Source organism: Aythya ferina (genome assembly GCF_964211825.1).
Source record: "Aythya ferina genome assembly, chromosome: 7".
NCBI lineage: Eukaryota > Metazoa > Chordata > Aves > Anseriformes > Anatidae > Aythya > Aythya ferina.
Genome location: NC_140302.1, coordinates 1,015,779 through 1,041,950, shown reverse-complemented (window position 1 = coordinate 1,041,950; position 26,172 = coordinate 1,015,779). Strand labels below are relative to the sequence as shown.

General features: G+C 45.7%; 1 protein-coding gene across 10 annotated transcripts in view; it reads left to right on the top strand.

Annotated features, from left to right (window-relative positions):
* The window catches only part of LOC311439579 (uncharacterized protein), a 377,995-nt gene that overhangs the window by 88,583 nt on the left and 263,240 nt on the right, over nucleotides 1-26,172 (top strand). For all 10 annotated transcript variants that reach the window (XM_084525450.1, XM_084525453.1, XM_084525452.1 and 7 more), the window contains one exon: nucleotides 15,796-16,002. In XM_084525450.1, the coding sequence (XP_084381576.1) occupies nucleotides 15,796-16,002 (207 nt within the window). The remainder of the gene's footprint in view (nucleotides 1-15,795; nucleotides 16,003-26,172) is intronic.

Here is a 26,172-nt window from a genome sequence, read left to right as displayed (position 1 = left end):
CCAGGTCAGGAATAAGCAGGATGTTGCATGAGGACAGACAGAAGGGCTAAAGCCCAAACCATTGAGGTTACTACAACCCTGTACCCGCACCGGCTGCAAAATTACCCTGAAAGGTTGCAGTTTGGTTGTGGGAAGGTCCCTCACGCTTAAAGAGAAGCAAATAAAAAAGATAGTGGGGGATTCTGTGGAAAACCAAACCAAATCCAACATCAGTCACAGAGAATGATAATCCTATTTGCTTCTAAAGCATCTTCAAGGAAAGATGCTACCAGGAAAACAAACAAACAAACAAAAAAACCCACAAATCTTAGAAGAGTATTTCCTCCATAAAGCTAGGCGAGAACAAGTCGATTCTGCAGGGCCCGTTAGCGAGGACAAGCAGTGCACTTGGCTCCCAGGTTTCTCTCGCTGTTTCCCTGTCACATCTGTGGGTCTATAGGGCAATTCTACAGTGCTTGAACTTATCCAGTGTGCTTTCTGAAATGTAATTCTGCGGGGATTTCAGCCTCTTGGGAAACTCCAGAATAACCCATCATTTCCCTCCTCCTCTCCTTTGCCCATCTTGGCACACTGTTTCACTGTTTCTCACCAAAAGCCTCCTGCCCCTTTTGCAGGGAGCCCGGGCCAGTCCGAGGCCTGTTGCACAGGGTAAAGGGATAAATTGTTTTGTGGGGCTGTGCTGGCAGCCACCTGTGAACTGACACAGGCTGGCTGCTTTCCCCAGAGTGGGGCCGTATGAACGTGCTGCCAGCTGCAGAGGTCTTTGAGCAAAGAAGAGCTTGGGATGCTTTTCTAGGAGAGCTCTCTCTGGCACCTCTCATTGCCTTGACTTTACAGGCATCCTTCTGTTTAAAATATGCAGGAAGGATTCAATCTTTAAGGCGATGCAAATGCCACCTCGGGTTCCCTGGGGATATTTTGACCCAAGGAGCAAACCTATTTTCCCCTCAATTGACTCTGTAATGAGGGGATGGAATCCTGGCAACATTTATTAGCTGCTAGGTGAACTGGAGAGAGACAAGTGCTTTGGTGTGGTCTCAAGTCTTTATCAATTAGTGAATGCAGGTGTCAGAGAGCCACCAAACAATGTGAGCTCTGCTCCAGCAGGAGCACAGTTCACATTGCCTGCCTGACTTTCTGCAACTTAAGCAAATTCTCTGCATGTTAGCTTGGCAAGAGGTAATATTTTAAAAAGCCATTACTGGTGAATCGATGCTATTGGAAGAAGATCCGTCTTCTCAAAAGCACTTATGATTCATCATAGCACATTACGAGGCGGCTGGTTTAAGGAGTATTTGAATGTGAAATTAAAGTTGAATTCCACCGGTATGTACGATGTTTCTGTTTGCCACAGATGAATTGCAAACAACGTTTTGCTTGCTTAGGGTGTTGTTCACAGCAGTTGCGGGTCAGCATGCTTAGGCAAGGTGAATGAGAAGATTCAGAAAGCTTACAGCTTGGTCAAGTGGCATGCGTCTGCCCTTTGTCCTCTTCCCTGTTCTCTGCAGTGCAGTCAGGAAGCATCGCGGTCTTCACGTGTGGGCCTGGTAACTCTCAATTTTCCTAGGGTGTCGGGCCATCCCACAAGCAGAATACTGGCTCCAGCACAAATCATCTTCGTGCTGACAGGATCTGTCGGAAAATATGTGAATTGTGGTGAAAGACAGCCTGTCTCCAAATCTAAGCTGGAATCACGAGTAGAACCTTGTTATTTTTGTCAAAAATCTTCCTTCCACTTGAATTTGAGGTACCCACTGCCTTGCTGTGACCTTTCCAGAGGTGTCTCGGAGGACTTCCAGCAACATTTTCACAGCTGAATGTTGTTCCTGCAGCTGGGGAGTCCGACTTTTGCAGTGAGCTTGATATAAAGAAGGCAGAATACCTCAGCTGTTTCGCCCACATCTTGCTTTACAGGTTTGCCTTTCCATCGGCTCACGCTGCGGCTGCTGCGGTGGCGTGCCCACACCACAGCTGGCGCTGACCCCGCCAGCACGGCTTGCATTGAGCCACTTGCACACAGTCCCTTTCAGCTATTCCCTGTCAGCCTGAGCAGGGTTCTGGACACTGCCCACCCAGCGGGCATGCCCTTCACTCTGACTTACTAGAGTAACCCTGAGAGTAGGGTCCGTAGGTATAGAAACTGGGGGTACTGATGGGGCAGTTGCATCAGGGAAACACCATAGGAAGAGCATCAATCTTCTGTTTAGGGTGCAAACCCTGGATCTAGGTGTTCTCTCCACTGACCAGGAAGAGAGAGATGCAAACGACTGAGGCGAGAGATTAATGTACACGGTGTCCTATGTTCCTGTTTCCTTGAATACCAGTTCTGCTATTCGCTGCTGAGTAAGTGAATATAGAGGTAAATGCACTGTCATTCTCAGCCTACTGAACATCCCATTTGTTGTTCATTAGCATTCAAATGCCTCTAAGCTGCTTGTCTCCTTGGTCACACTGCTCCAGAGCTTGCAGGATGGAAGTACGGAAAGTCCGGTAGCACTGGGTTGCACTGCTGCTGAAGGGAATCTGTGATTAGTGGGGATTGGCGTGTGTAAAACATTGAGGGAATAAATGCAAAGGACTTTTGTTTATTATTCAAGTGTATTCATGTTTAAAAATAATAATTAGACAAACACATTTGTTGTTGGATAACATGCAGTGGTACATCTGTAGTCTTTGTGTTGCAGAGCTTTGCTTATATGCAGGTAATTCAGAAAGGAGTCGGGCCTCCAATAATTGCCCAGCTGGATGCTTATAAGGGCTTAGAGTAAATTTGACTGAGGTGACAGGAAGAATTCCTGCGAAGGGAAGCAGCACCCAGCAGTGGCTCTGAGCGGGGCCACAACCGGTGACTTCCCTGCGGCAGCCGCGTGCCCCAGGCGAGGCTGAAGGCTCCCTGCTTCGCCCTCTCGCTTGCTGACTCCGGTGCTGGCGGCTCCCACAGCCAGCTTCACCCGCAGCACGAGGGCCCTAGGGCTGTGCCGGGAGCACAGCACGGACTCTCCGTCTTGCTCAGCTGAACGCTTATGCTTGGTGCGCTGCCCGGGCACTCGGTCATTTTTCAGTTAGCTGAGCGCAGATATAAGCAATGCGTGCATCTCGGGCCTGCCACAGCCCAAGGTTATTTATGAATTAACATTTTCCTTTATCGTTAAGTAGAAGTAGCTTAAATGACTGCATATGGGATGCATAAATCTGTCAGCCCCACTCAAATGGGGGACAGCAGTTGGAAAATAGCATTCCAATTTAAGCAAATTTCAGAGAAAATGTTTTCCTATCTTCATGGCCCAGGGTGAACATGATTTGAAGGCTCATTTCTGATGCAATGGTATGGTGGCAGAACCTCTTCTTTAAACAAAATAAACCTCCGGATAGCAAAGCCTGCTAAGGGTATGAGGGAGTCAATGGTGCAGAAAGCTGATGGACTGCCTGTGGGGAGCTGGCTCGCCGGCCAGTGGCTCGCTCTGAGGCAGCAGCAGGAAATGTTTGCCACCTTGCAGTCAGATGGGCTCCGCATCCGCAGATCGTCTGAAGTCAGAGGAAGCTGTGGGTTCCTAGTGCCTTGATGAATCTCTCCTGTCTCAAGAAGGCATTTGTTTGTTTTAAAACAACAAACAGTTCAGTTAGTGTCCGAGCCTGGAAGGCTGCAGGCTTCAAACCCAGAGGAGTCAAGAAGAGGAACAGCAGGACGGTGGGACATCAGAGCAAGGAGATGCCTGGAGAAATGAGGGACGCTGGGCTGAAGCTCCTAACCAGGCTTTCACAGAGCTGCAGTCTCCTTGGTTCTGCTGTCAGATGATGCTCGTAATCGTATGGCAAGCTCCACCTGCCAAACGATAAGGCTGCCTGGCTCCCAAAGAGGTTTTGATGAGGGAACACCCCTCCAGAGCTGCCTGTGCTCTCCTGCCCCACACGGCTCGTAGCCCCTGAGGCAGGCTGGCCCCGTGCTGGCCAGCAGCCTGCTGGCTCTCCGGCCACCCTCACAGCTCCCGGGCCCTCCTGCTCCACGGGTCCTGGCCCTGGCTCCCTCTGGCTGCGCCACGGAGGCTGAAGGGCAGAGCTGGCTTGGCAGCGGTTGCACTTATCGGCCTGAGCGTTTGTGCTTGTCACGGCAATCGTTCCAGGTGGGGAGCCTGTCCTCGCCTCCCCGGCTGACAGCGAGAGGTGGCTCGGTGACAGAAGAGCTGTGATGACTTTGTAACATCCTTAGGAGAGAGCCGCCGTGAACTCATCTGGAGCGTGGTCCTTGTGCTCCCGGTAGTTACCTGATTACAGACACCGGGCTCTTCGGGGAGAGGCTGAAATATTCGGAGTAAGAAATTGCATTTCTAATGGCTCTCTGTAGCCTTTAAAAAAATGAAATTTTAATTAGATGGAAGGCACTCAGTCTGCTCGCTGCTCCCCCGTCACGCTGCCCATGCCGTACCCACCTGACATCGATTTCTGCGTCTGTGAGGGCTGGAGTTAGCCGGCTGTTCACAACTGGCACCCCTTGTAATGAGGTGGGTTTTGCTTCCTAAAGCACTTACAAATTTAGTAGGTGGGTGATAGAGAGGAAGGAAAAGACAGCCGTACAATTATTATCCCTATGCTACGGACAGGGAACGGAATCCCAGGCTGCAGTTACCCCATCTGTGCGAGGCAGACCTACTGCAACCCGCAAATCCAGACTCACTGTCTGGCTAGACAGCTGGAATGAGCCTCCTGTGCTGCCTAGATGTTTCTCTCCGGTGAATGCAGTGTACATACCCCAAGCTACCTGGCAGCCCGGCTCGGTATGCCTGCAGCTAACGTGCCATTTGCAGCAGTTTGGGCATACCGGGACTGCTGCAGCCTGCAGGAAGGAGTTCTGCAAGCAGAGTGCTGGCAGCTGCTGCAGTCTCCCTGGGGAGAGGTGGCTGGGGCTGATGGTGTGCTGTCCCCAGGGCCGTGCTCTCTGTGGCACAAACCTTGCCAGAGAATCATGTGGTTTCTTGGAAACGGACCCAAGATCCTCTGTCCTCAGAATGCCAGCTCGTTGCCCTAGCAAAAGGCTTCTGTTTCTTCCCCTAATCTCCGCTCTGTCCCTTTAGCAGCTGCCTTTTACACAGATGTAACACCTTGACAGAGCAGGCATCCGGAGGCTATTAGGACAGGCAGGTAAATTGAGAGTGTCTCCTTCACGGCCCAGCCACCTGCCCAGCGTGTGGCAGGGAGCTTTGCTGAGAAGCACCTGCCTTACCTTGCTGGGCACGCCTGGGGGGAGCTCGCAGCACAGCGAGGCATTTTAACCCACTCATCCCAGTCACCACTGCCGTTGTTCTCCCTTTTCCTTTCTCTCTTTTGTTCTTTCTCTTCCTTTTTTGACATAGCAAGTAGCAACACCAACAGATTGCGCTCATCAAACGAGCATCTGCAGCACCTGCCTTAGCGTCTGTACCCGGCACGAGCGGATGCAAAGCGCGACAGGCTTGACAGATGTAACTGTCTTGAAGTCAAAGTGGGACTTACGTGCTGGGCAGGCATGGGGAGGACAAGCAGAAAGAAAATAGGGAACGGACATCATTTGTATCGTGCTTTCCAGGGCGGCCGCAGCTCGTGCTGGGTGCCACGAGGCAGGTGGGTGTCTGGGGGAGGCCTCGCACCAGCCCCTGCCCGCTCCGGCAGGGAAGCCAGGAACAGAGAAGTGGGGTTGCACGATCCCTGCTGTGTGCTGCAGAGGTGTCAGCAATGTCATAAACAGAGCAGCAAAGATCCGCTGTGCTACCAGCCAACAGAAAGGCACAAACAAACGCTATTTTTGTTTTACTTCATGTTGGAGTAACAGCCCCAAATCCATCAGGTGTATGGGGTAATTACCGGGGGTGGCAACTGGAATGATGGAAGTGAGCGTGCAGCTGCATTTCCCTGGTAGGCATGTGGTCTCTCTCAGTATGGCAGCAATGAAGGAGATATTCTGACACGTTCATAGCCCAGAATGGGCTACATTTACCCAAATTATCTATAACCTGTGAAAATATGCCCTCGTTCTGTAAAGATCTGAATACGGTTATGAATTACAAGGGAGGGTTACATTAGGGTAGGAAGTACAATTCCCTTAGAAGGCCTTGCTGTTGCTAGAAGCCTTTTTAGCTGTTCCCAACTGTTTGAAAACAAATCTGTATGCACAGACCGGGTTATGTTTATATTTAAAGGCGAGAACAAACACAATGCTGGTGTGACCAGGTACGACAAATTGCTCATTGACAGGACTTACTGTTCTCAGAGGTGCTTTTTGATCAGCCCAGACATTCTGAAAGCAGGCTTTTGTCTCCAAGGTTTACATGTCCCAGTCTTTCTCTCCTCAGCTTACTTTTTTTCACTTCATTTTATTGAAATGTAAAACTCCCAAATACTAAGGTACCGTGGCCCCAGTTCAACCAGGCACTTTACGCGTGTTTTTACCTTTATGCATGCAGGAGATCAGTAGATGTGTCAAATCTCACTCTCCAAAGCAGGCTGGAACTAGGAGGGCAGAGTGACTGGGAACAAATGAATTAGAGAAATGACAACTCAGGCTCCCATCAGTTTTCTCCAGAAGTGACATGTTTATCATGGAAGTCAATCCAGAAAGCAGCTGCATGCACAGGGAGTGTCATATATCTGAGGTGATGCGATCTCTCTTTCCCTAATGTCAGATATATACACGGGCTGTAAAATGGCCTTCAGAAGCCAGCAAGATCAGTGGTTTTTGAGCTGACACCAACACATTATTCACGTGTTAGATGCTGTCTAGATGGCTGTGATTGCTGTCACACTCAGGAATCTTTTCAACATTTGTTTATAGGCGAACACAAATAATAGCTAGAGTGTCCAGTCTTTCCTTCCCCTCTCCTTCCCGTTGTTTCTTCTGTTCTTCAGGCTGTGTAACTTCGTAAGCAAGGCACCTTGATGGGATGTAATGCAGAGTGGGGTATATCAGGAATCCCAGAAGGCAGGCAGAGTGTGGTACTTGACTTTCATCTCCTGTTCACCTTCAGCAATAGTTTTGATGCCTTAAATGGTTTCTGTTCTGCAAATTTGATGATGCGTGATATGGAAGAGGGAGGGAGCACGAGGGAGGAGGCAAAAGGAAGCTGGAGAAATGTAGCAGCTCCGAAATGTGATAACTACTAGAAAGCCCCTTGAGGTGATTGTGATTTTTGAAGGAACTTGTTTACAAGGAGAAAAAAGAAATTTCAAACTGAAAAAATAATCTCCACTGCTAGGTTATATGTTTTACAGGACTTGCAAAGGTTTATATAATTAGTCGCTGCAGCAAAGGTTTATATAATTAGTCGCTGCAGCCTTTCTGTTGCATATAAATTCAGTGCTGCAGGGTCCAGGCCACTGAGCTGAAGGAAAATTGAGTGTGCCAGGCACTTTGCAAGCTTCTGGCCTGAGTGGAGATGCGACACGGGGGGGGGGAACCCGGCGTGAGAGTCCAGTTTCTGTGCCAGCCCAATCTGGTAGGCAACCTTCACCAAATCACCTACCCACTGTGCTTTCTTAGTTTCTGTTCCATAACTAGGGGTGCTCTTCAGTGCTTGAAGATAAAGCCCGTAGTAGGCTGTAAGGCACCAGTCCTGCTTCTCTGTTTAAAGGAGAGAGTGCTCATCAGGGCTGACTGAAGTACATAAGAGTAAGCAAGCGTATTTGTTACGGGGTATAAAGATGCCAAATTCTTAAAAGAAAGCAGTAATCACATCAAATCGGAGGAGTGTTTTCATAAGCAACTAATAAATGTTGATAGGCTTTCGATGTGTAACTCTTTTTAGATATAGACTGCTGTTTCTGAAGACTTAAGACCCTTTAAAAATGTTTGCCTTACAAAGACGTAGGGATTTATATAGTTAGGGTCTTGTTAATTTATTTGTATTCTGTCCGGACTGTGGAGTAGTTGGGGGAGTATTAAAAGAACAGCTAATGCTGCGGGTAGGTAAAACGCCTCTTACAGATGGATGATGGCTTTTACTTCAAGCCTGCAAAAGCAGTTGCTTACTGTGATGCAGGCAGAGCAGTTTTCCCTGCTTTGGTTTCGTGGCTGCCTGACTGTTACACTTCACAGCCCTTTGCATATCTCGCCTCTACCCAGTGGACAGCTCATTTAAGCCTTCCTCCTTGCTTTGTTTTCAATTTTCTTGCTTGCTTTGCTCTCTGCATAATTTGATGCTTGCTGGGACTTAGGTTGCAAAGGGCGGCACAACTCCTCCTGGTTCTGTTGCCAAATGGGGGCTCACAGCAGCGGGGTCCACCAGCAAGTCCTGTGCTGCCCTGTCAAGCTCTGAAGGTGCTTGGACTCGCTATGGGTACTGCTTCTCCCGAGGAGGGCTGGCTCCTGGCCTTGGAGAGGGCAGGCTGAGCAGCAGGGTCCCTCCCAGCGCACGCCGCCACGACCAGACTGGCCGCCCTGAAAGCAAGGCAATGAAGACGAAGTGCTCTGTCAGCCAGGCAATCAGAAAGGTGGCATTTTAAAACTGAAACCCATCCAGTTCTCTCATTGTTATGACCAGTGTCTCATAACTTGAGAGCGATCAGGGTAGCTGAGTGGTTCCGACGCCTGGAACTGAAAATGGGATAAAGCTTCCAGTGCAGCAGCCAGCAACACGCAGCATATTTTATAAAACAGCCCATGCCACAGATCACATTTGCTATCATTTCTTCTGCTCGTTTACCTTTTGGAAGCTTGGGGAAAAAGAAATTGTAATGGAGTGCCTAGCAAAGCAGATATGTTGGCTGTCACATATGTGAATAATCCCAAGCAGCACAAACTACTGTGTTACCATGCCAAGAGCTTTGAGGAATTTGGGGTTTTCAGTAGTGTGTGGAGGGTCCCTGTCCGTGTGCTAAGGATTATCCTGATGTAACAGGGTAGACCTGATCAGTAAATAGCTAACCACTGATAAGCATTGACCTTTTTCCCTCCCCAAATCAAACTGAAAGTGTTAGGAATTTTCATAAGCAAGGCTCCAAAGCACGAAAAAGGTGTTATTTGGAGAAGGCAGGTTGAGTAGAAGATTTAAGTAGCTAGTCAGATACTGTATTCGACTTCAGCTTTCAACGCAGGAGCAGCGATCAATAATTTAAGCTTCATCTATAAATAAAGAACACAATGAGCAGCTGGTATTGCCAGACTGAAGCTTTTTCAGATATTTCCTGTTCATTGCTTTGCCTGGTCCAGTGGTGCTACTGGTCACACAGTGGGGATCCGTTTTGCTGAGCAAGGTCCGTCCTTAGTGCAAAGGAGAAGCACTCAGGTACTGCAAGCAGCATTTTATACTGCAAAACAATGCAAGGCAAACCTTCATCATTTGTTTTAAACAGATTTCACATGAAGGTAAGCATGTTTATCCAAATAAGTTTAATCAGAGGATTGGATTACCAGTAGGAAATCACACAGCTAGTTAAGAATTCAGCCTAAAACCTCCTTGGAACACTTAATTCAATTGTTTTTCCTTCCCTCCCTCTTTCAGTGCTGCTGTACGGAAAGAAAATGATTTACTTCAGGGAAATGTTTAAAGCAGTTTATAATTTATCCAGGGCGTGTAAATCCTTTCAGCTCCATTTTTATTACTACCAAAGGTTTCTGTGAGCTGTCTCCAGACTGGGTGCATTTAAACTGGATGTTTGTAGAAATAAACAAGCAGCTCTCTTTGCACATCAGTTCTTGTTTTCCCCAATTAAGGGCTTCAGAAGAAACATTTATATAAAGATACACAGATCAACCTGACAGGGAACAGAATTTGCTATACTTGCTGGACACCTAGGTGCAGCAAACAAACACCATTTAAGAAGATGGAAAATAAATATATTTTTTCAGTGTCTTCCTTTCTGAAATTGCTAATAAATCAGTATATAACCTCTTTTCTAAAGCGCAGGTCCATCCTGATTTCGTGATCTGTAGAGATTCAAGTTCTGCCTGGGAAGCAGCCTAAATGTTGTGGTAGGCTTTCAGGGCAGCTCAGTCACAGCAGGACTTAAGAGATAGTCAGTTTGGAGAGCTGAGAGAATGGTGCGAGCAAACCGGCTTTGCTGGTGTTGAGGATCTTTTAAAACAGAAGAAAAAAATCGATGATAGATTTCTTGTTAAGGAACTGAGGTCACCCAGAAAAAGATGCCGCAAATCGTAGCCCAAATAAACACTTGGAAAGTGTAAAATGAGTAAACCAAAGTCAGGAGGGACAGCGTATTTAGGTTATTTGGGAAGCTTTACAGTTTACAATTGCATTCTTATTTCTGAGCTTATACCGTGAGCCTCTTCTCCTCCAAGGAGCTGCACGGACATCAGAGGTGGGAACATCCCGGGAGCTGAGGGGATGCTCGGGCAGGAGGCAGCCAGAGGGGCGTCTCATTCAGTGTTCAGGCAATGGCCACTGAGGTCTCAAAGTATCGTCGGTCTGCGCCCTTCTTTTAAGTGGGTGTGCTTTGAATCTTGTCTCGGTGAGGCCAGAAATGGGACCCGTTAACGAGGAAGCTGGAATCCTTTTAGCAGGTCCCTGGGGGAGCGCAGGGAGTTTCAGCCCCTTTCCACCTCTGCTGCTCCAATTAGTATCAATCCTATAAGCTAAACGAGGGCTTTAACCTTCTTACCTAGGTCTTAAAGCAGGGGTTTAAACATGAACATATGAAAACATTTATTGCCAAGATAAATTCCTGTACCAACAAGGAACCAGCTGCCGATGCAGCGCGTGTGCCCCGCAGGTTTGTGCGCCAGGTGCCGCGGCAGACCTGGTTCTGGTGTGGCTGGAAGCGCCCTGCCTCTGCGGGGGGAGAGCACGGCCCCTTATCTTTGTGTCACCTTGTGCAATTCCCAGATACCAGGTTGGGTTCGAGGCCAGTCCTGCTCTCCTGGTGAGCGCTGATGCAGGAAGACCATTCGGCAGCTGCAGTGAGCATGAGGAACGATAAAAAAGCTTTCTCTGAGGAATGCTATTTACCCATCCGCTGCATGGTGAGATCTCAGCATCTGGAGTTACAGGAGGATGACAAAATTAGCAGGAAAATAGTGGAGTCTCAAAAACCTAGAGGATCAGCTTGGCTGACACATTTTCCATTTTCACGTTTCCATTTTCAATTAAGAAACTGAAGTAGCTTGATGAAAATGCAAGTGTTTGCATACATGGGAACGATTTTTAAGTGGTTTTGTAGCTACAGCGTAGATACCTCAGTAGGAGAAGTAAAAACCCTGTCTTGTCTTCTGTTGAGCATGCCATTACAGGCAAAACCCCGTTTTTCCTCTCCTCTTCTGACCTCATTTGAAATCTTTCTGAACTGCCATCTGTAAAAATCATTGGGTAGCAGCAGAGGAACTAAGTTGCAGAGTCAGGGAAAGCATCTGAGCATTTAACTGAGTGTCACGAGGCTTGATGTGGGACAGTAATGTCTGCTAAATGTCACAAATATATTAAAAAAGAGACATTTTTATTTGTAGAATTATATTAACTTTGGAAGTGAGATGAAGTTTTGAACATAAAAAACATTCTCTCACTTCAAAAGCTTTTTGAAAAGAATTTGTAATTCTAAACGAATTCTTTTCAAAACATTATTTCTATATAAAAATATATTTTGGCAAAAAGTTTAACAAGTTTGACATTTTAAACTAACAATATTTCATTAAAATTATCAATCTGGAGTAGAATACAAATGATTTTGTCAGCCACCTTACATACTAAGTTCTCTTACTGAAGAAAAACCGCAGTGAAACAAGAAAAGCCCTTCTCCACAGAGCTTTCTGCCCCTCTAACCCTAAGCTGTCAAATCCTGTTGTCAGCTAAGGGTGACTGCAGAGCAACAGGCAGCAGAGCTCGACAGCCACCCAGCACACTCGTCTCCCTTTCCAGATCTGCGCTGTGATTCCTGGAGTCCCAGCAAAATGAGGAAATCTTGCTTCAAAATTACAATGCACTGTTTTCATTAAGACACCGCCTAGGCGAGAGAGCTGTAGTGTTAGGGACTGATAGACAAAATTACCAAGAATAAAAATAAAATAAAAATAAATAAATAATAATTAAAAAAAAGACCAGAAAACAGCTTTTTTTTTATTGAGAAAAATGGAATTTGGTGTCAGGGTGTTTTCAGACAGATGGGGACAGATAAAAGTTTTCACGAGGCAAGTAAACGGTTGAGTTGAAAATACGTCTAAGGCAGAATCCCCCCCACCACAGCCCCGCGCCCTGCTGTACCCGGATCTGTACACACGTGCCATATTTATATATTTTTCTAGACAGTTCTCATTATTACCGCACGCCGGGGATGGGAGAAAGAAAGTGCGGATGATGAAATAAATTGGAGCGGAGGATGGAAATTCTGCCTTTTCATAGGAAAGCTGTCAGGTGGATTAATGGCTGGGCCGAGCCAAATAGCTCCATTATCAGATCAGATAGAGACCTCTCCCCTCTCTTGCTGAAATAAATGAGAAAGGGGGCTCTGATATGGATTTTGTGAAAGATGAACCCCTCGAGAGTAAATTAAAGACAGGATAATAGAGTTCCTTACTACGCATGTGTAACTACTCCTCTGATAAATTGGGATGAATGTAATCTTATATGTGCCAGTGACATCCGAGTCTTTCAAAAATCTGGATCTATCTGTATCTATCGATAGAGATGTATTTTATTTTCTCTCAGCGCTAGTAGGGAACCCATGGAGCGTATGAACAAAACGGAAAATCACTGCAGCAGTGGGGACACCGTGCCCACAGACAGAAAACTGTTACCTTCTGCTCAATCAAAAATAATGCTTCTGTTCAGAGAAAGTCAGAAAAAGCCACAACTTCCCCCAAAGCCCTAGCAAAAGCAATCTAGGAAGAGAAAACGAAGCACGAACTGCGTTCCTGCAGCTTGCGTATGGTCAGGAGGACCAAGTCCTCACCGGTCCTGTGTTGGTTGTGGTGGAGGCAGGGAGGGAGGCTGCTGGGCTGTACTTACCTCCCCGGGGTGTGAGAAAATTAATAAAGTGAAAGGGGAGGTCAGAGAAACTAACTGACAGGGTGAGCAGACAAAGGATCAAGGGGGCTGGAGGAGCTGGCTCGCTGTGTGTGGAAAGGCTGAAAATGAGATAGGGAGGCACCGAGCGATGGCTGCAAGGTGGCTGGCTGCGTTCTGCAAATATTTGAGGGAATAAACAGCACCAGGGAAGAGAAATTAGTGCAACAAGATTTATCACAGGGAAGAAGGAAGATGATGTGTCAGAAAACATTTTTGAAAGATGTATTAGTAAATATTGGCTGAGACTTTAACAATGAGATTGGGAATCGGTGCCAGGGAGCAGTCCTGCTTCGGGTGACGGCCTGGGCATGTGCTGTGCTACTGAAGGCGTCTTCTGGCTTTTGGTTCTCCTCCAACACCACTGCTTCACGCATGGATTTGTCTCAGGGAGGTGGCATTCCAAGGAAGCGATAATAAACATGAAAAGCAAATTGGACATAAAAGAGCAGCCCTCTGCCAGCATGAGAACTGCGCGCACGGCCGTGCTCAGGAGCCCTGAACCAGGACCCCTCTGCAGCTGCCCCCTCCTTGCCAGCAGAGCACTGCCTCGTGCCGAGGCACCCCATGGTGCTGGGCCCCCCGTCCCCTCCAGGATCTTGGCTGGAGGGTGCTGTGGTTGCCTTGCCCCCTGCCTTGCTTTTCTTCCTGGGGCAGTGGAGCTGTGGGGACAGCCGAGAGAGGCTCTGTGTGCCCGAGTGGCCGCAGAGGTCCAGCATCACCTCTGGGCTTCAGCGCGTGCCCTGGGGCAAGTCCCACCCGTCCCCGGCTGCAGCAGGTGCCGGCATCTTGCTCCGTGGCAGCTCGGTTTCTTTAAAGATCTTGGTGAGCAACCTCGTTAAAGATGTTAAAAACGTAGGGTGTAAAATCCTTGTCCTTAGGAAAGCTGTACTGATTCCCTTTCGCTACGTCGCATTTATTTCTATCAGTGACTGTTATTTATAAGAGCTTCTAACAATTACTGCCATACGCCACTACAATTATAGCTATCTTTACCCCTTCTTATCTCAGTGCACCTGTGGGGGATTTTTCTCAGAAGAATTAGGTTTAAGCTACTATCTTTTGCCAGTCAGATGGGCGACAAGCAGCAGGGAGGCAGATGTTTGCTCTTCGGAGCTCCCCGGTCTCTGCCTTCTGTGCCCAGCGGAGCTCCCGGCCGGTGGGGAACTGGCTCCTTGTTCTGGAGCAGCGGGTCAGTGAGACCCCAGCGCCCCTGCTGGGTGGGCTTAAACTGCTTCTTGCTCAGAAATACATTGCAGGAGTATTATTTGTATTGAGATAGGAATGTTTTTTTTTTCTTCATTCACACTTGTTTTTTTTGGTCCTGTTTATTTTCCCTGCGTCACCCCTTTCGACACTGCATGCCTCCTTTTTCTTCTATTGAAACTCTCTTTAGGTGTTTGATCTGCCTCTGGAAACCTGTGGTGCCAGAGCAGTTTTTCAAAGAGAGGTGTTCGGGTGGGCTCTGATTACCCTTAATGAGCTGTCCTGTGTATAGTTCACGCTTTTCATCTCTGCCTTGGTTTGCCTTCTAGTCAGTCATTCCTGAGTCATAGTAACAGTGCAGAGATCTTGGTGCAGATGTAGGTGCTTGTCTTTAAATTGTCACCTTTTCCCAAGCAAATGGTCCATACTCCAATGGCTCCTATTTTGTCCTCATCCCCATCCTGTAACACGAACTACTTGCGTGGCCCTGGTAAGAAATACCGAGCAGAAATCTGCACTCTCTTTTCAAATACTGCAGGTTTTTCTCCTCGTCCTACCCTACCTTTACTCTGTTTAAACTCAGAGGTGAGAATTATTGACAGGTGGATATGAAGCCTGTCACCGCGTGTTACAGACCTCCATCAGAATGCTCCAGCAATCGTTTTGTCTGACAAGGCTTTTCCCATTTTTCAGCCTGTCTGTATTTAAACGTCCTGACCTCTGCTAACTGCAGTTGCCCTCCTCTTGCTTGTTTGGCGAGGAATGCTTGAAACAAGGCAAAGTAGTATAATCTATTCTAAAAGCTCCTTTTAGAGAAGTCTGGAATTGCAGCTGCTGGTTTGCCTTTACACGCTGAGAAGCCAAGCAGGACAGATTAATGTGCTTCTGGGTGATACAGTTTTGAAACTCAGTGGGTTCAGCTTGCTCTTCCCCCTTCGCAGGAATTAGCTCTATATAAATTTGATTATGCGGGGTTATCTGCCCTTTGACTATTTTAAGATCTTTTCATGGTGATGCTGAGACAGTTCTTTATAAAACACAAAATGATTTCCATGACCAGACTACCTAAAATCCTTTCTCATAAAGCCTAGTATGAGCAATGAAGAAGTCAGGCCTGTCATGTGTCTAAGTGATTTCCAAAATAATAATATAAATGCTACTTAAAACTTCTTTAAAATTTTTAAAAAGTGATTTGATTTTGCTACATCTTTCTACCTGAATAAGTGATCTGCATAAAAATCAGATGCTTATTAGTAGTTTTTTATTACATGGCTTGGGACAGCAAAGATGTTTATTATTTCCCATCCAGATGTTTGGTTTGAATGTCTGAGCCTATTATTCTTTTGTCAACTTGGATGTTAAGTATACACTTCCAGAATTAAAAACAATAACAGCAAAAATAATTTGTTTCCCTGCAATATCTAGAAGGAAATGGGAGGAAGGAGAAATAACGGGGAAAGCCTGTAGGAAAATGAAGCAGTGATCTCGCACTGCTCACTTCACCTCCTATTTCTCTTTGCTTTGGCTACATAAACATTTTTTTTTAATATCTTTTAGTTGTGTTCCTCTAGGCCATCCTAGATACGCATGTCTCTTTCGCTGCTTCCTACAGGAGAAGCACCGTCTCTTCCCCACAGATTATGTGTCGGTGTCACAAAGCATGTCCTCTTTGCTTGTTATCAAGATGGCCAGCACTAGCAGGCTGCTCAGAAATGCCAACTTTAATTACAAACTTCACTTCAAGAAGCATACACAGATTATGGCTGGGTATCTTAAAAGTGCCTCTTGCCTTTTGAACTCTGTTACGCTTCGAAAAATGGTAAGGCTTTTCCTTGCGTGGTTACCAGTCCTTGCACTCACCCTGTCCTAAGAAGAACACAAACATAAACAAATGACGCTAGGCGATCCTGTGCACCTTGAATTGGCTGACAGTAGGAAATAGTGCCATTTCTTGTTAAACACAGAAATAGGAAAGGACATTGCTTGCTTTTTTTTTTTTTTTTTTTTTTTTTTTTTTTTCCTCAAAGGGAGACTGACCCCTTGGTTTTTGAAGTTAACCATTGCAGAAGGTGCCTCAGAAATGCTCCTGTTCCAGCTGCGAAACAGATACTACGAAGTGCCTCAACCTGACGTAGTTTTAGACTTGCATGACCCACAGCTAAAGACATCACTCTGCACAGTAATGTGAAAGCAACTGGCTACTAATTTCCTTCTGGATGATGAACTACCTTGTATGTAATCTTGCTTAATAAATGGGTATATAATAGATATATATATTACAGTCACCATTTTGGCAGAGTAAAGTGGATGAAAATATAATGATGTTTACTCTCTAGTCCCGTAACACTGTTATAGCGATATAAAGCGAATTGGAGAACTGGGTCACAGAAAAATGTATTGCCTGAGGAGTGTGTCTATTGTAGCATATTAAAATAGCTCACATATACCTCGTGCAGCATGGGTCCAGGCATCAGGTGACGATAAATTTTAGATTGTACAAGCTTGACAGCAATATTGACCTCAAACTGCTATTATTTTGGGCCAATTTTACTGCGATATTTAATTCAGACAAGTGAATCTTTGTATGTAATAACTGAGAAAGATGTCTGCAAATTGATCTGGTTACTCCAAGTGTAGTCTTCTGAGACTTATTCAAGAGGCTTTGTGCAGGGTGGACTGACTGAAGAGTTCAATGTCAGCCCAAGAGCTTGGCAGGGCTGTGCTCCATCACCCATGTTATTCAATTATCTTGCTGGTTGGATGTGTAGGTCAGTCCTTGGTGATCACAATGGAGAACCAAAGTCAGGTTTTGTGTTTTTTTTGTTTTGTTCATATGTTGACAGTTTTTAGAGTCTGCTTCTGATCCCGAGTGTAATCAAACAAAAATAAATTCTGGGGTAAACACTGTTTTACCGGGGAAAATGTAAGCTATTCTGTAACCTGGCTTGTAGGGTTTTGTGATCTGTGATCAGGTAAACTTTTTTTCATGCCTTTAAAATTCTAGAAGTAAAGAATCTTAATCTAAAGATTAAGTCAGCCATGTGGCTTTTTTTAAACTGACAATACTTAATCCATTGTAAATTTCTTAGATTTTTACATAGTTGTTGCGGGTATAATTCCACTAATTTTCTGGAAAATGACAGAAGAATGAATTGATCCTGCTTTGGAGATATTAAGTAAAGTTGAAGAAGGTGGTTTGCATCTACCTGAGCTGCCTACAGACACTATTTTTAGACTTGGAAACTGATGGCTGCACTCCAGTTCTGAGAAATTAGAGATAAGTGCATTGATTCATTCAAACATTTATGCACATACTTAAATATTTCCCTAGCTCTCAAGCCGGTCACTCAAGAAAAAGTTTTGTTTTGTTTTGCTTTTTCCTCCTCTAAAGTGGGATCAGGTGATGTGTTAACTGCTGTGTAGATTCTAGAAAACAAAGCACAGGTCAAATGCTCAGGGGTGATAAGCCACGGCCCTAAATTTGTTGCGGATCAGTTCATAACTCAAAGTTGCAAGAAGATTAGGAGAGAGATGTTGAGGGCCAAAAGTCATTGTGTTTTCAGTTAGTAGGGATACAGTCAGGTGAGGTGTAATTCTTGTTTGAGCCATTTGCTTTTGTGTCTTAATTGTCATGAAATTAATGAGGTGAAAAGCAAAAAAAAAAAAATGGATTGTTATAGGTTGGTTTTCTTTGTAGGTCCTCTAGGAACAGTTCTAAGTTAAAATCTGTAAAGTCCTCGAATGACCATATGTAACTTTTAATACAAGGACATGAGGGTCCCCCTGCTTGTTCTTTTTCTTTTTCGAAATAATTTGGCTCTCTGGTTAGGTCATTCTGAGCCAAAGAAACTACATTTGGGAGCAAGGTGCCCGCTCTATGCATATTCTATTGCTGATAATTGATATCCTGTGAAAATGGTGGAGATTAACCTTAAAGTAGTCTGGAGTAAGTCACCGAATAGTTGGTGCCAGGGGTACTCATTTTAGCATTGAAATGCTATACTTATTCTGGATTTGAAAAACTGTCTCCTTCATAAAATATTCTTTGAGATCTACAGTAGAGATAAGTCCTATGTGAGATTTAGGTGACATTGAAGCTTCTGTTGAAGCTAAATATTATCTTCTCATCCACTGTAGTCGTTTTGAAACTAGGAGCTGTCTTTTAGTCTGAAGATCCTTTCTGGCACTCCTCGAGTCGTCCTCTTTCACCTCAGTGCTTGCTTTCGATTAGCACCAGCGGGGCAGGATTTAGGTGACCAAACACAGCCATCAGTGTCTGACGAGTCACCAAAAGAAATATGCACTTCCAGGATACGAGCACTCTCTCTTGCAGTATTTGAGTAAAAGTCAAACGAATTCCATTCCAAAACATTTATTTCCTTCTAGTGACTCATTAGTGCAGCTCTGGGTATCGGCACGCCAGCCGTCTGAGCCCCACGAGCTGAGGGCTACTTGTCCCCGTGCCTGAGTCATGCAGCAGGGCCGTGAGGAGGCCTCCTAGGCTGGAGGCAGTCCACCTCTGTGAAGAAGAAACACATGGAAAATGTTTAAAGAACAAAATGGAAATGTATTTAAGTTTTCTGTTTTGATGAGAATTTTCTTCATAAGCAAGGTGCTCAGTACTTCTCTCTGCTTAAAGCACTTCAAGGCTGTTGGTGCTGAATCTGGTCTTTGAAATACCTGAGGCCGGGGATCTGGGCAGTGGTCACCCTTTTCCGAAAACAAAAATGAACTGCCCTTGCCATAGATTCAGGAATGTCCTTTAAAAATAAGGAAGAGCAATATAGAAGGTGCTTAGGACATCACCTAGCTTACTTGCTGATTAAAAAATGACTGTAGCAGAAATCAATACTGCTTGATCTACTAAATCCTCACCATCTCTGTGATGACATCTATAATCTACCCACTTTCCTCCTCCTGTTAATTTTCATTCCAGGAGAATTTTAACAATTAACTCAATAGGGTTGGGTTCCCTCTTTGTGCATAGCTTCAGGTAGAATGTCTGAAGTAGTCGTTTTTGGTAAAATAGTTACCATGGTGAGGTATAATTAGAGGAAAGAAAAACAAAGAAGAGGAGGCAGCGGCAGGGCTGTTCTGGGGGCTTCACCAGGCCCATGGCCAGCAGCCTCCCCTCAGGGCCTGCTAGCAGCCTCGGAGCGAGCACAGGCAGTGCGAAAATGATAGTTAGCATTTGTGTCATAGGGAAAGGACTGAGTGACCTGCATTAAATGAAGAGAGAGAGGATTTGGGGACATTTTATAGGTCTGTGACAGCAAAGAACACAGGCCAGCCTGGGTAGGCCCAACATGTGACTGCTTTGCAGTCACAAGGAGGGCTGCAGCAGCAGCCAGAAGGCACGGGGCCGGCCTTTCCAGCACGTTTACAAACACTGGTGAACAGAGCAGGAACAGCACATCGTCCTGGCCGTGTGTGTGCCCGGGTTCTCCGTGCTGGCCAGCAGGAAGGGGAGCAGGGGTGCCTGCAGGGCACGAGTGCCCAGGCCGTGGCTAGGCTGTTCTGAGTGGCACTTGTGGCTGCAGCAGTGCTTCAGGCTTTCCTGCATGTAAAATGAACTGCATCCATTTTATTTATTTATCTCAGGGGACGCAGTGGTGATCTCTTGAACGCTGTTCAGCCTGCTGCTTTGCAGGGTGTTTCCCAGAGCGTGTTGTAACCCTGGCTGGGAGCTGCCCAGGACGCAGTGCTGGCAGACAGCATTCATTTGGGGCCTGTCGTCTCACAAGCTGCCACTTCTTGTGGCGGCGACTGCCCCAGCCTGACCAGTGCTTAACGCTTCTGCAAGTTGGAAACGCTGCTAGCAACCAGCCTGGAGTTGGCTTTCTGAAGTCCTGATACTTTGAAGTAGAAGGAGAAGGATGGTATTCCCTTGAAGTCAGAGCTTCCATTGCACCTTGGAACTTGGATTTCTGCTGTTTAAAAAGATTATATTGCTATAAAGCTGTAATAGCATAAATAAGAACAGACTAGGAGATGGTTTGCTTCCTGCAAGGATATCGTTATACAATGGAAAATGAAATGCAGTAGGAATAGTACAATCCGTTACCAAAAACTTCCACAGAAGTTTGCATCTGTTAAATTAAAAAGACAATGCTAATACAAACAAACAAAAAATCCCACTCAAAACAACCCCATCCCCAAACTCTGTAAGAAAGTAGTAGTATTATTATAAGAGAGTATTAAAAAAAAAAAAAAAAAAAAAAAAGATTATATTTACTAGTTGTGTAGTAAGGACACAGCATGAGTTTATATGGACTGATCCAGGAACTGTACTACAAAATATCTTGCTGAGCACTCTAAGTCTTCACTGCTTTATCTGTTTTTCTAGGAGATGCTAATGCTTGCCTTTTTTTTTTTTTTTTTTTTTTTTGGGGGGGGGGGGGGTGAGGAGGAAAACCATGCAAGTGGCTTATCCAAAGCATCCTACTCCAATCACAAGAACAATTTAGAAGTATTTGTTTCTCCCTATGCAGAATTGATTCTGAACAGGCACAGTGATCACCAAAATAGTACAATTAAGCATAAATAACAAAGGAGATCATTCCATGATGTTTTTGTTCATTATTCCTAACAATGGGGGGTACGTTCACAAGCAGTAGCACTTCTGATAGTGCTTGTGTCCCTGCAAATTGAAGCATTCCTATGCTGTGATTCCCCTTCTAGTCTGACTCTTTTAGCAATCACAAAGCTGCAAAACATCCAAGCCCCAGAATCCCATTTCACCTCATCTGCTTCTGACGGTGGCCCATGCTGGGAGTTATTCCCTCCTAATGAAGTGCTTGTCTTCGCCTGTGCAGTCTGAGTGGCTGCAGCATCACCGTGCATTTCCTTGGGAGCCTGGGATTAGCTATTTCTCCTTTTTCCTGGTCTCTCACTTTGCATCCTCCTTTTATGTAATGAGAACAGGTGAGGTAGTGTCATCTGCCAGCATCTGGGCTCAGAGGCGAGTGCTGCTGCTGCAGGAGGCCTCTGTTGGTGCTGGTGGGCTTGCACCCTCACAGGGCATCCCTGTGGCCCAGTGTCATCAGCTTTGGACTGCTGAGAACCTGCTTGAAGCTGGAAACGTCTCTCTGTGCTAAGGTTGTGTCTGGCAGAACAGTTTGCCAGTGCTTGCTCAGTAATACTAAAAGGAGCAGAGCGTGACGGAATTTGCCAGTGCATCTGAAGTCGTATTCTGGCTGCCAATTTTTTCATATGCTCAGTTGCTTCGTAAATTAATTTGTATTTTAGCTCCCCAAAAGAGTGCTGACCTCATGGAACAAGTAATGGAAAAGCAGCAAGACAAAGTCATCTTCCTAGCATCGTCAGTGTGGAAGTGGTTCCAACTCACCTGTGAAAATGCTCTGATCTATTTATTTCTGGCTGCTTATCAGAGACATCAAAGGTGGAATAGCTATGCTGGATCAAACACTGACTTTGTATGCCTGCCAGTGAAAGATTTCTCCCAAAGTCACCTCTTAGATATAATTAATCTTTAACTAACTCATTTTAAACAGCTCAAGTAAAGCTTTTACCCTTTCTACAACGACACACAACTAACACACAAGCATGAATAAATTTGTGCAGGCAGTCCTTGACACTGCCCCCAATACAATGTGTGACCATTCATCACGACCTGCATTTCTGATCAGACAAGGAGGCCCTCTGGGCTTCCAAGTTGCCTTGGGCAGGGCGAGTGCTGCCTTCGCATGCGTTGGGCCAGGCATGGCCAGCAGAGACAGCAGCGAGGTGCTGCCGGCACTGTGCACAGGAGCCTGAGCGTCTGACTGCCCACGTGCAACAACGAGGAGCTCGAACTCCCCCAAACACAGCATCCCTGCCACTGCGTTGACAGCCCTGATGAGAAGAGATTAGAAGGGCTTTGCCTGTTCACCAGAGCCTAATGAAGGCTGAGAGACAATACGGTAGCTGTCTATAAATACATCAGGAAGAGACAAGAGCTGTGAGGTGAAAGGAGCGTGTTGGCACAGAAGCCAAGAGCAGATAGAGTGGCTATGAATTAAATGGAGGCTGTAACAGAGAAGTAAGTTCAGATCTGTAGAGGAATGGAAGTCTGACACAGTAGAGACAAAACGTAATGACTTTTAAGGAGGAACTTGACAGGTTTATGGGGGAGTTTATTTGATGCGTTGTCTACAATAGCAAGGGGACCAGGCTAGACAAGCCAATCTTCTGCTGGTGTCCTGGACTCGCTCTGAGTTTGAGCCCTGAATGGGAGTCAAGTCAGCCCTCTGCCTCTTTGGCTTCTCCCTGCCCGCTCCCCGGGGTCCCTGCTGTGCCCATGCAGGGGCGCGCATCCTCCAACACCCAGGGACATCTGAGGGAGGGGAGGACATCCCCTGTGCTGGTGGTGGCGTCAGACCCTGTGCTGAATGTTCAAAATGGTTTTGGTTTCTTCTAGTATATTTTTAGGAGTAGAAGTTGGATCCCGCAGGTTGGGTTTTCCAAGGACATCTTCCTTTTGTTTCCATGCAGTGAAGCCCTTTGAGCACCTGTGATTCTTAGCGTATCTTCCACGGCATCTGTGATAACCTGTCTAGTGGTATGCACTGATAAATTAATAGATAAGCAAACAAACTTTAACTGGCATGGTAATAGGAATATGAAATGAAATTGGCTGAATTGAGCGTAGATGTGTGTAAATCTCCCTACTCTCCCTTCCCCTCGCTTTGCTATACTGTTCTTTTTTAGCCGTGATATTTTGCTTATAATTAAGGCACGGAGCCCTAATTTTAGATGCTTATCTGAAACATTTTAGCTTGTAGCTTTTAATTTAGCTAGTTAGAAAACTCTGTAATCACTGAAGAGAAAGATACATGCCCCCAAAGCACAGTGCATCTCATGAAAATTTTCAGTCATCCTGCGGAGGAACATGTTTCTTCCCTGACCCTACACAGCCAGCTCCGGGTCCTAACTTAGTGCTGAGTGCTTACAGGGCTGAATCTGGGCAAAGCGTGGGCCCTCATGTTTTCTAATGCTAAAATCCTGTTTATTTTGTATAGTTCCCATGCTGCTTTTCATCTCCAGGCTGTTTCAGACTGCAGTTTGCGGCTGTATTTAAACTTAAGGGTTAGGGAGTTAAGTCCACTGTGGTACTTTTTTTTTTTTTTTTTTTTTCCTTTTTCTCTCTCTCTCCTCCAATGTTCATAAGGATGAAAGGAGCAGGGAAAGTCCTGTTTCATCTGTGTATGTTACACCAACGTGACAGCTCCTTGTCTTCATGGCCACGTGACATCATCTCACATAGCTTTAACCTACGGATACTGCTGGTGGCATTGCTTCCCAACAGGCTTTCCTGCTTTTATTCCTATTAATGCTCGGTAATTATGGTACTGACGTAGTACCACGGTATCCACATTTTTCTTGGAAAGATTGTTGGCTAACAGCACCAGTAGATAGTCAAAGTAATTTCTAAGCTCAGCTTTCTAAAATCAAATGCAGCACTTGCTAACGAAAGGTGAAGACGAGGGGTTTCTCTGGGTGTTTGCTTTCTCCTCAAACTGCGGAGTAGCTCCTTTCTGCCCAGCCAGTTCACCTGCCGCAGCGCTGGATTATCTTCAGTCTGTTGGTGATGCATTCAACTTGGTGGTGGTTCAATCATAAATATTGAACATGGAAGCTTGTGCCCAAAACCGGGCACGTGAAGCTCTGGAATCTGCATTCAAAGAGAGAAAAAGCGAGAGGAAAAGAAGTGCTGCTTTCCCAGGGTTCATTTTAATGGAGCCTTGCTCTAACGTTTGCAGATCTGTTGGCCTTGTTTGCCACCTCTACAGGGCTAGGGGCCACAAGATGTCAGTGTAGCACCAAACATGCAGGGCTGGCAAGCAGCCTTTCTGCAACCACTCGCACTGCCAAGCTGGTACAACCGTGCTGGCCCTGGCGATGAAGCAGAGCACGGCACAGGGGCCGTGCAATTTTGGACACTGCACCTCAGCAGAGCAGCACTGTGCTTTCCCAGGAGTGCCAGCTTCTGTGCCCAGAAGCAGCACTTGCTGCTTGTCTATGTGCCTGTGCCACCAGGTGCAGTAACACAGCAACCCAGAGGAAAGGGCAGAGGTGTCTGGCCCTGCGTTCTGTAAGTTAAAGCAGCCAGCAGCGATTAGCCATTTGCTCACTTAGGTATTTGCCCTCTTCCATTCATACGCGCCTCAGCGGTGGCTCTGTCTTTTGGATTTGGCTTAGTTTTTCCTAGGCGCTGTGGATAACTCAGAAACTTTGGCAGCTGCATAGTGAGGGGTCAGTTCTTGGCTTCCCCTCCCATTTTAGATTTATTCAGATACGATGCAGGTGATTACAGAAAAAAAAAAAAAAAAAGAGAGAGAAATTGCAAATCATGAACTCATCAGGTATCAGATTTTTTGAAAAATAATTAGAAGAAACCAGATATCGTCTTATCTGAGAGATTACTAATTTTAGAACACATTTTATTAAGACAGAAGAAGTGCGGTACTAATCTCCTTGGCAAAGCTTCCCTCATTAATACAAAGCTGTTAGCACAGTTGTGGTCTGGAGCTGAAGCTGGGAATGAGCACAACTCTGAGGCTCAGGCATCTGCGTTTGGGATCTCCTTGGCACTCGTGTTTCCAAAACGCTCCCTGTCTCTCCAGCAGACTGAAATCCTCAGCCGCGTGTTTCAGGAACTGAGGAACGCTTCACATCCAGAGCTTGGCCACTGCTTTCAGCTTGCATCTCTTGAAGTCAGGGCTTTATTTTTAATTGCCACTTCACGGACTGGTCCCGAAAGACAAGGCACGGTGTGCCATGGGGCACTGGGATGCAGAAACCTGTGGGAGCTGCGATCCCGTGGTAGTGGGGTGGACGCCAACCTCATCTGTGCTCACTGGACTTTGTGACATGCGTTTCATTAGCCTGCACGTTTCCCCCAGTGTTTGAGCTGTTAAAAAAGTCTCTTGGTGGTGTGTTTTTGAAATTGCCTGGACAATCTGAAGTGAGGGCAACAGCAGCTGCTGAGTCCCTGTGCCTGCAGTCAGGGTGTGAAGCAGTTCCTTGGGCAGTGCTACGAGTCTGCAAGGTAAACCCAAGAGACTGAAAGGACACGCGTGATTTCTCAGCATCAATGAAATTTGCTTTTGGTGGCATCTCTGCTAAGTGGATTTGCATTTCATTGATGGAATTTGGGAAAAAAGCTGAAAACCGATAATAGTGACACATTTGTTTGCCTAAAACCAGACTTGTTCAATGCTTTAATTTAGGGGACCGTGCAAAGCAGCAGTTTCTGAATGTTGCAGGATAAATGCCTAGTTGTCTGCTTCGATGTTTTTGTAAAAACAAACAAACCTAAACAAAAACCCACTGGCTCAGGGACAAACCAATGGCGCGTTAAAACTTGTTTTACTGCCATATTACTTACGCCTTTTTCTATTAGGTCTGTGCTATGATAGGATATCAGCATAATCAAACAGTTTTGGTTTGAACTCTAAAGCCTAATTAGGCATTAACTAAGCACTTTCCTACCATTGCAAGTGACAGCAACGTTTGATTGTATTTCTGCCAAAATCAATACACGAAAACTCGCAAAGATAATACATTAAATGAACTAGGGCACTCATCGGCTCCCTTCTCCCCGTTCTCTCACTTTATGATCACAAAATGTTCCTCTTTCAATCATGGGGTCTTAGAGCACTTTGGTAAGTTCGCGTTGAGAATACAAAGTGCTAAGCCTTCATATAACGTGTGCGTATAGATAGATACTGTTGGTTTTATTACAGCTTGGTAAAATATTACCAGTCTACTCAGCCAAAGTATAATGCTTTAGGTAGAGAAATTAAGCATCATTAGTTTGCTTCATTATCTCCGTCGTGATAGTGGAGATGGATGAGTAGATATTGCGTCTCAGCTGGCAAATATTCTTGCCAATATTTTAAGGCTGTTTCTATTTACGTGCTGGTTAAGGACAACCTAGTGTTGGAGGAGCATCATATTGCTATGCGAGCTAGGAGTCAGGAAAAAG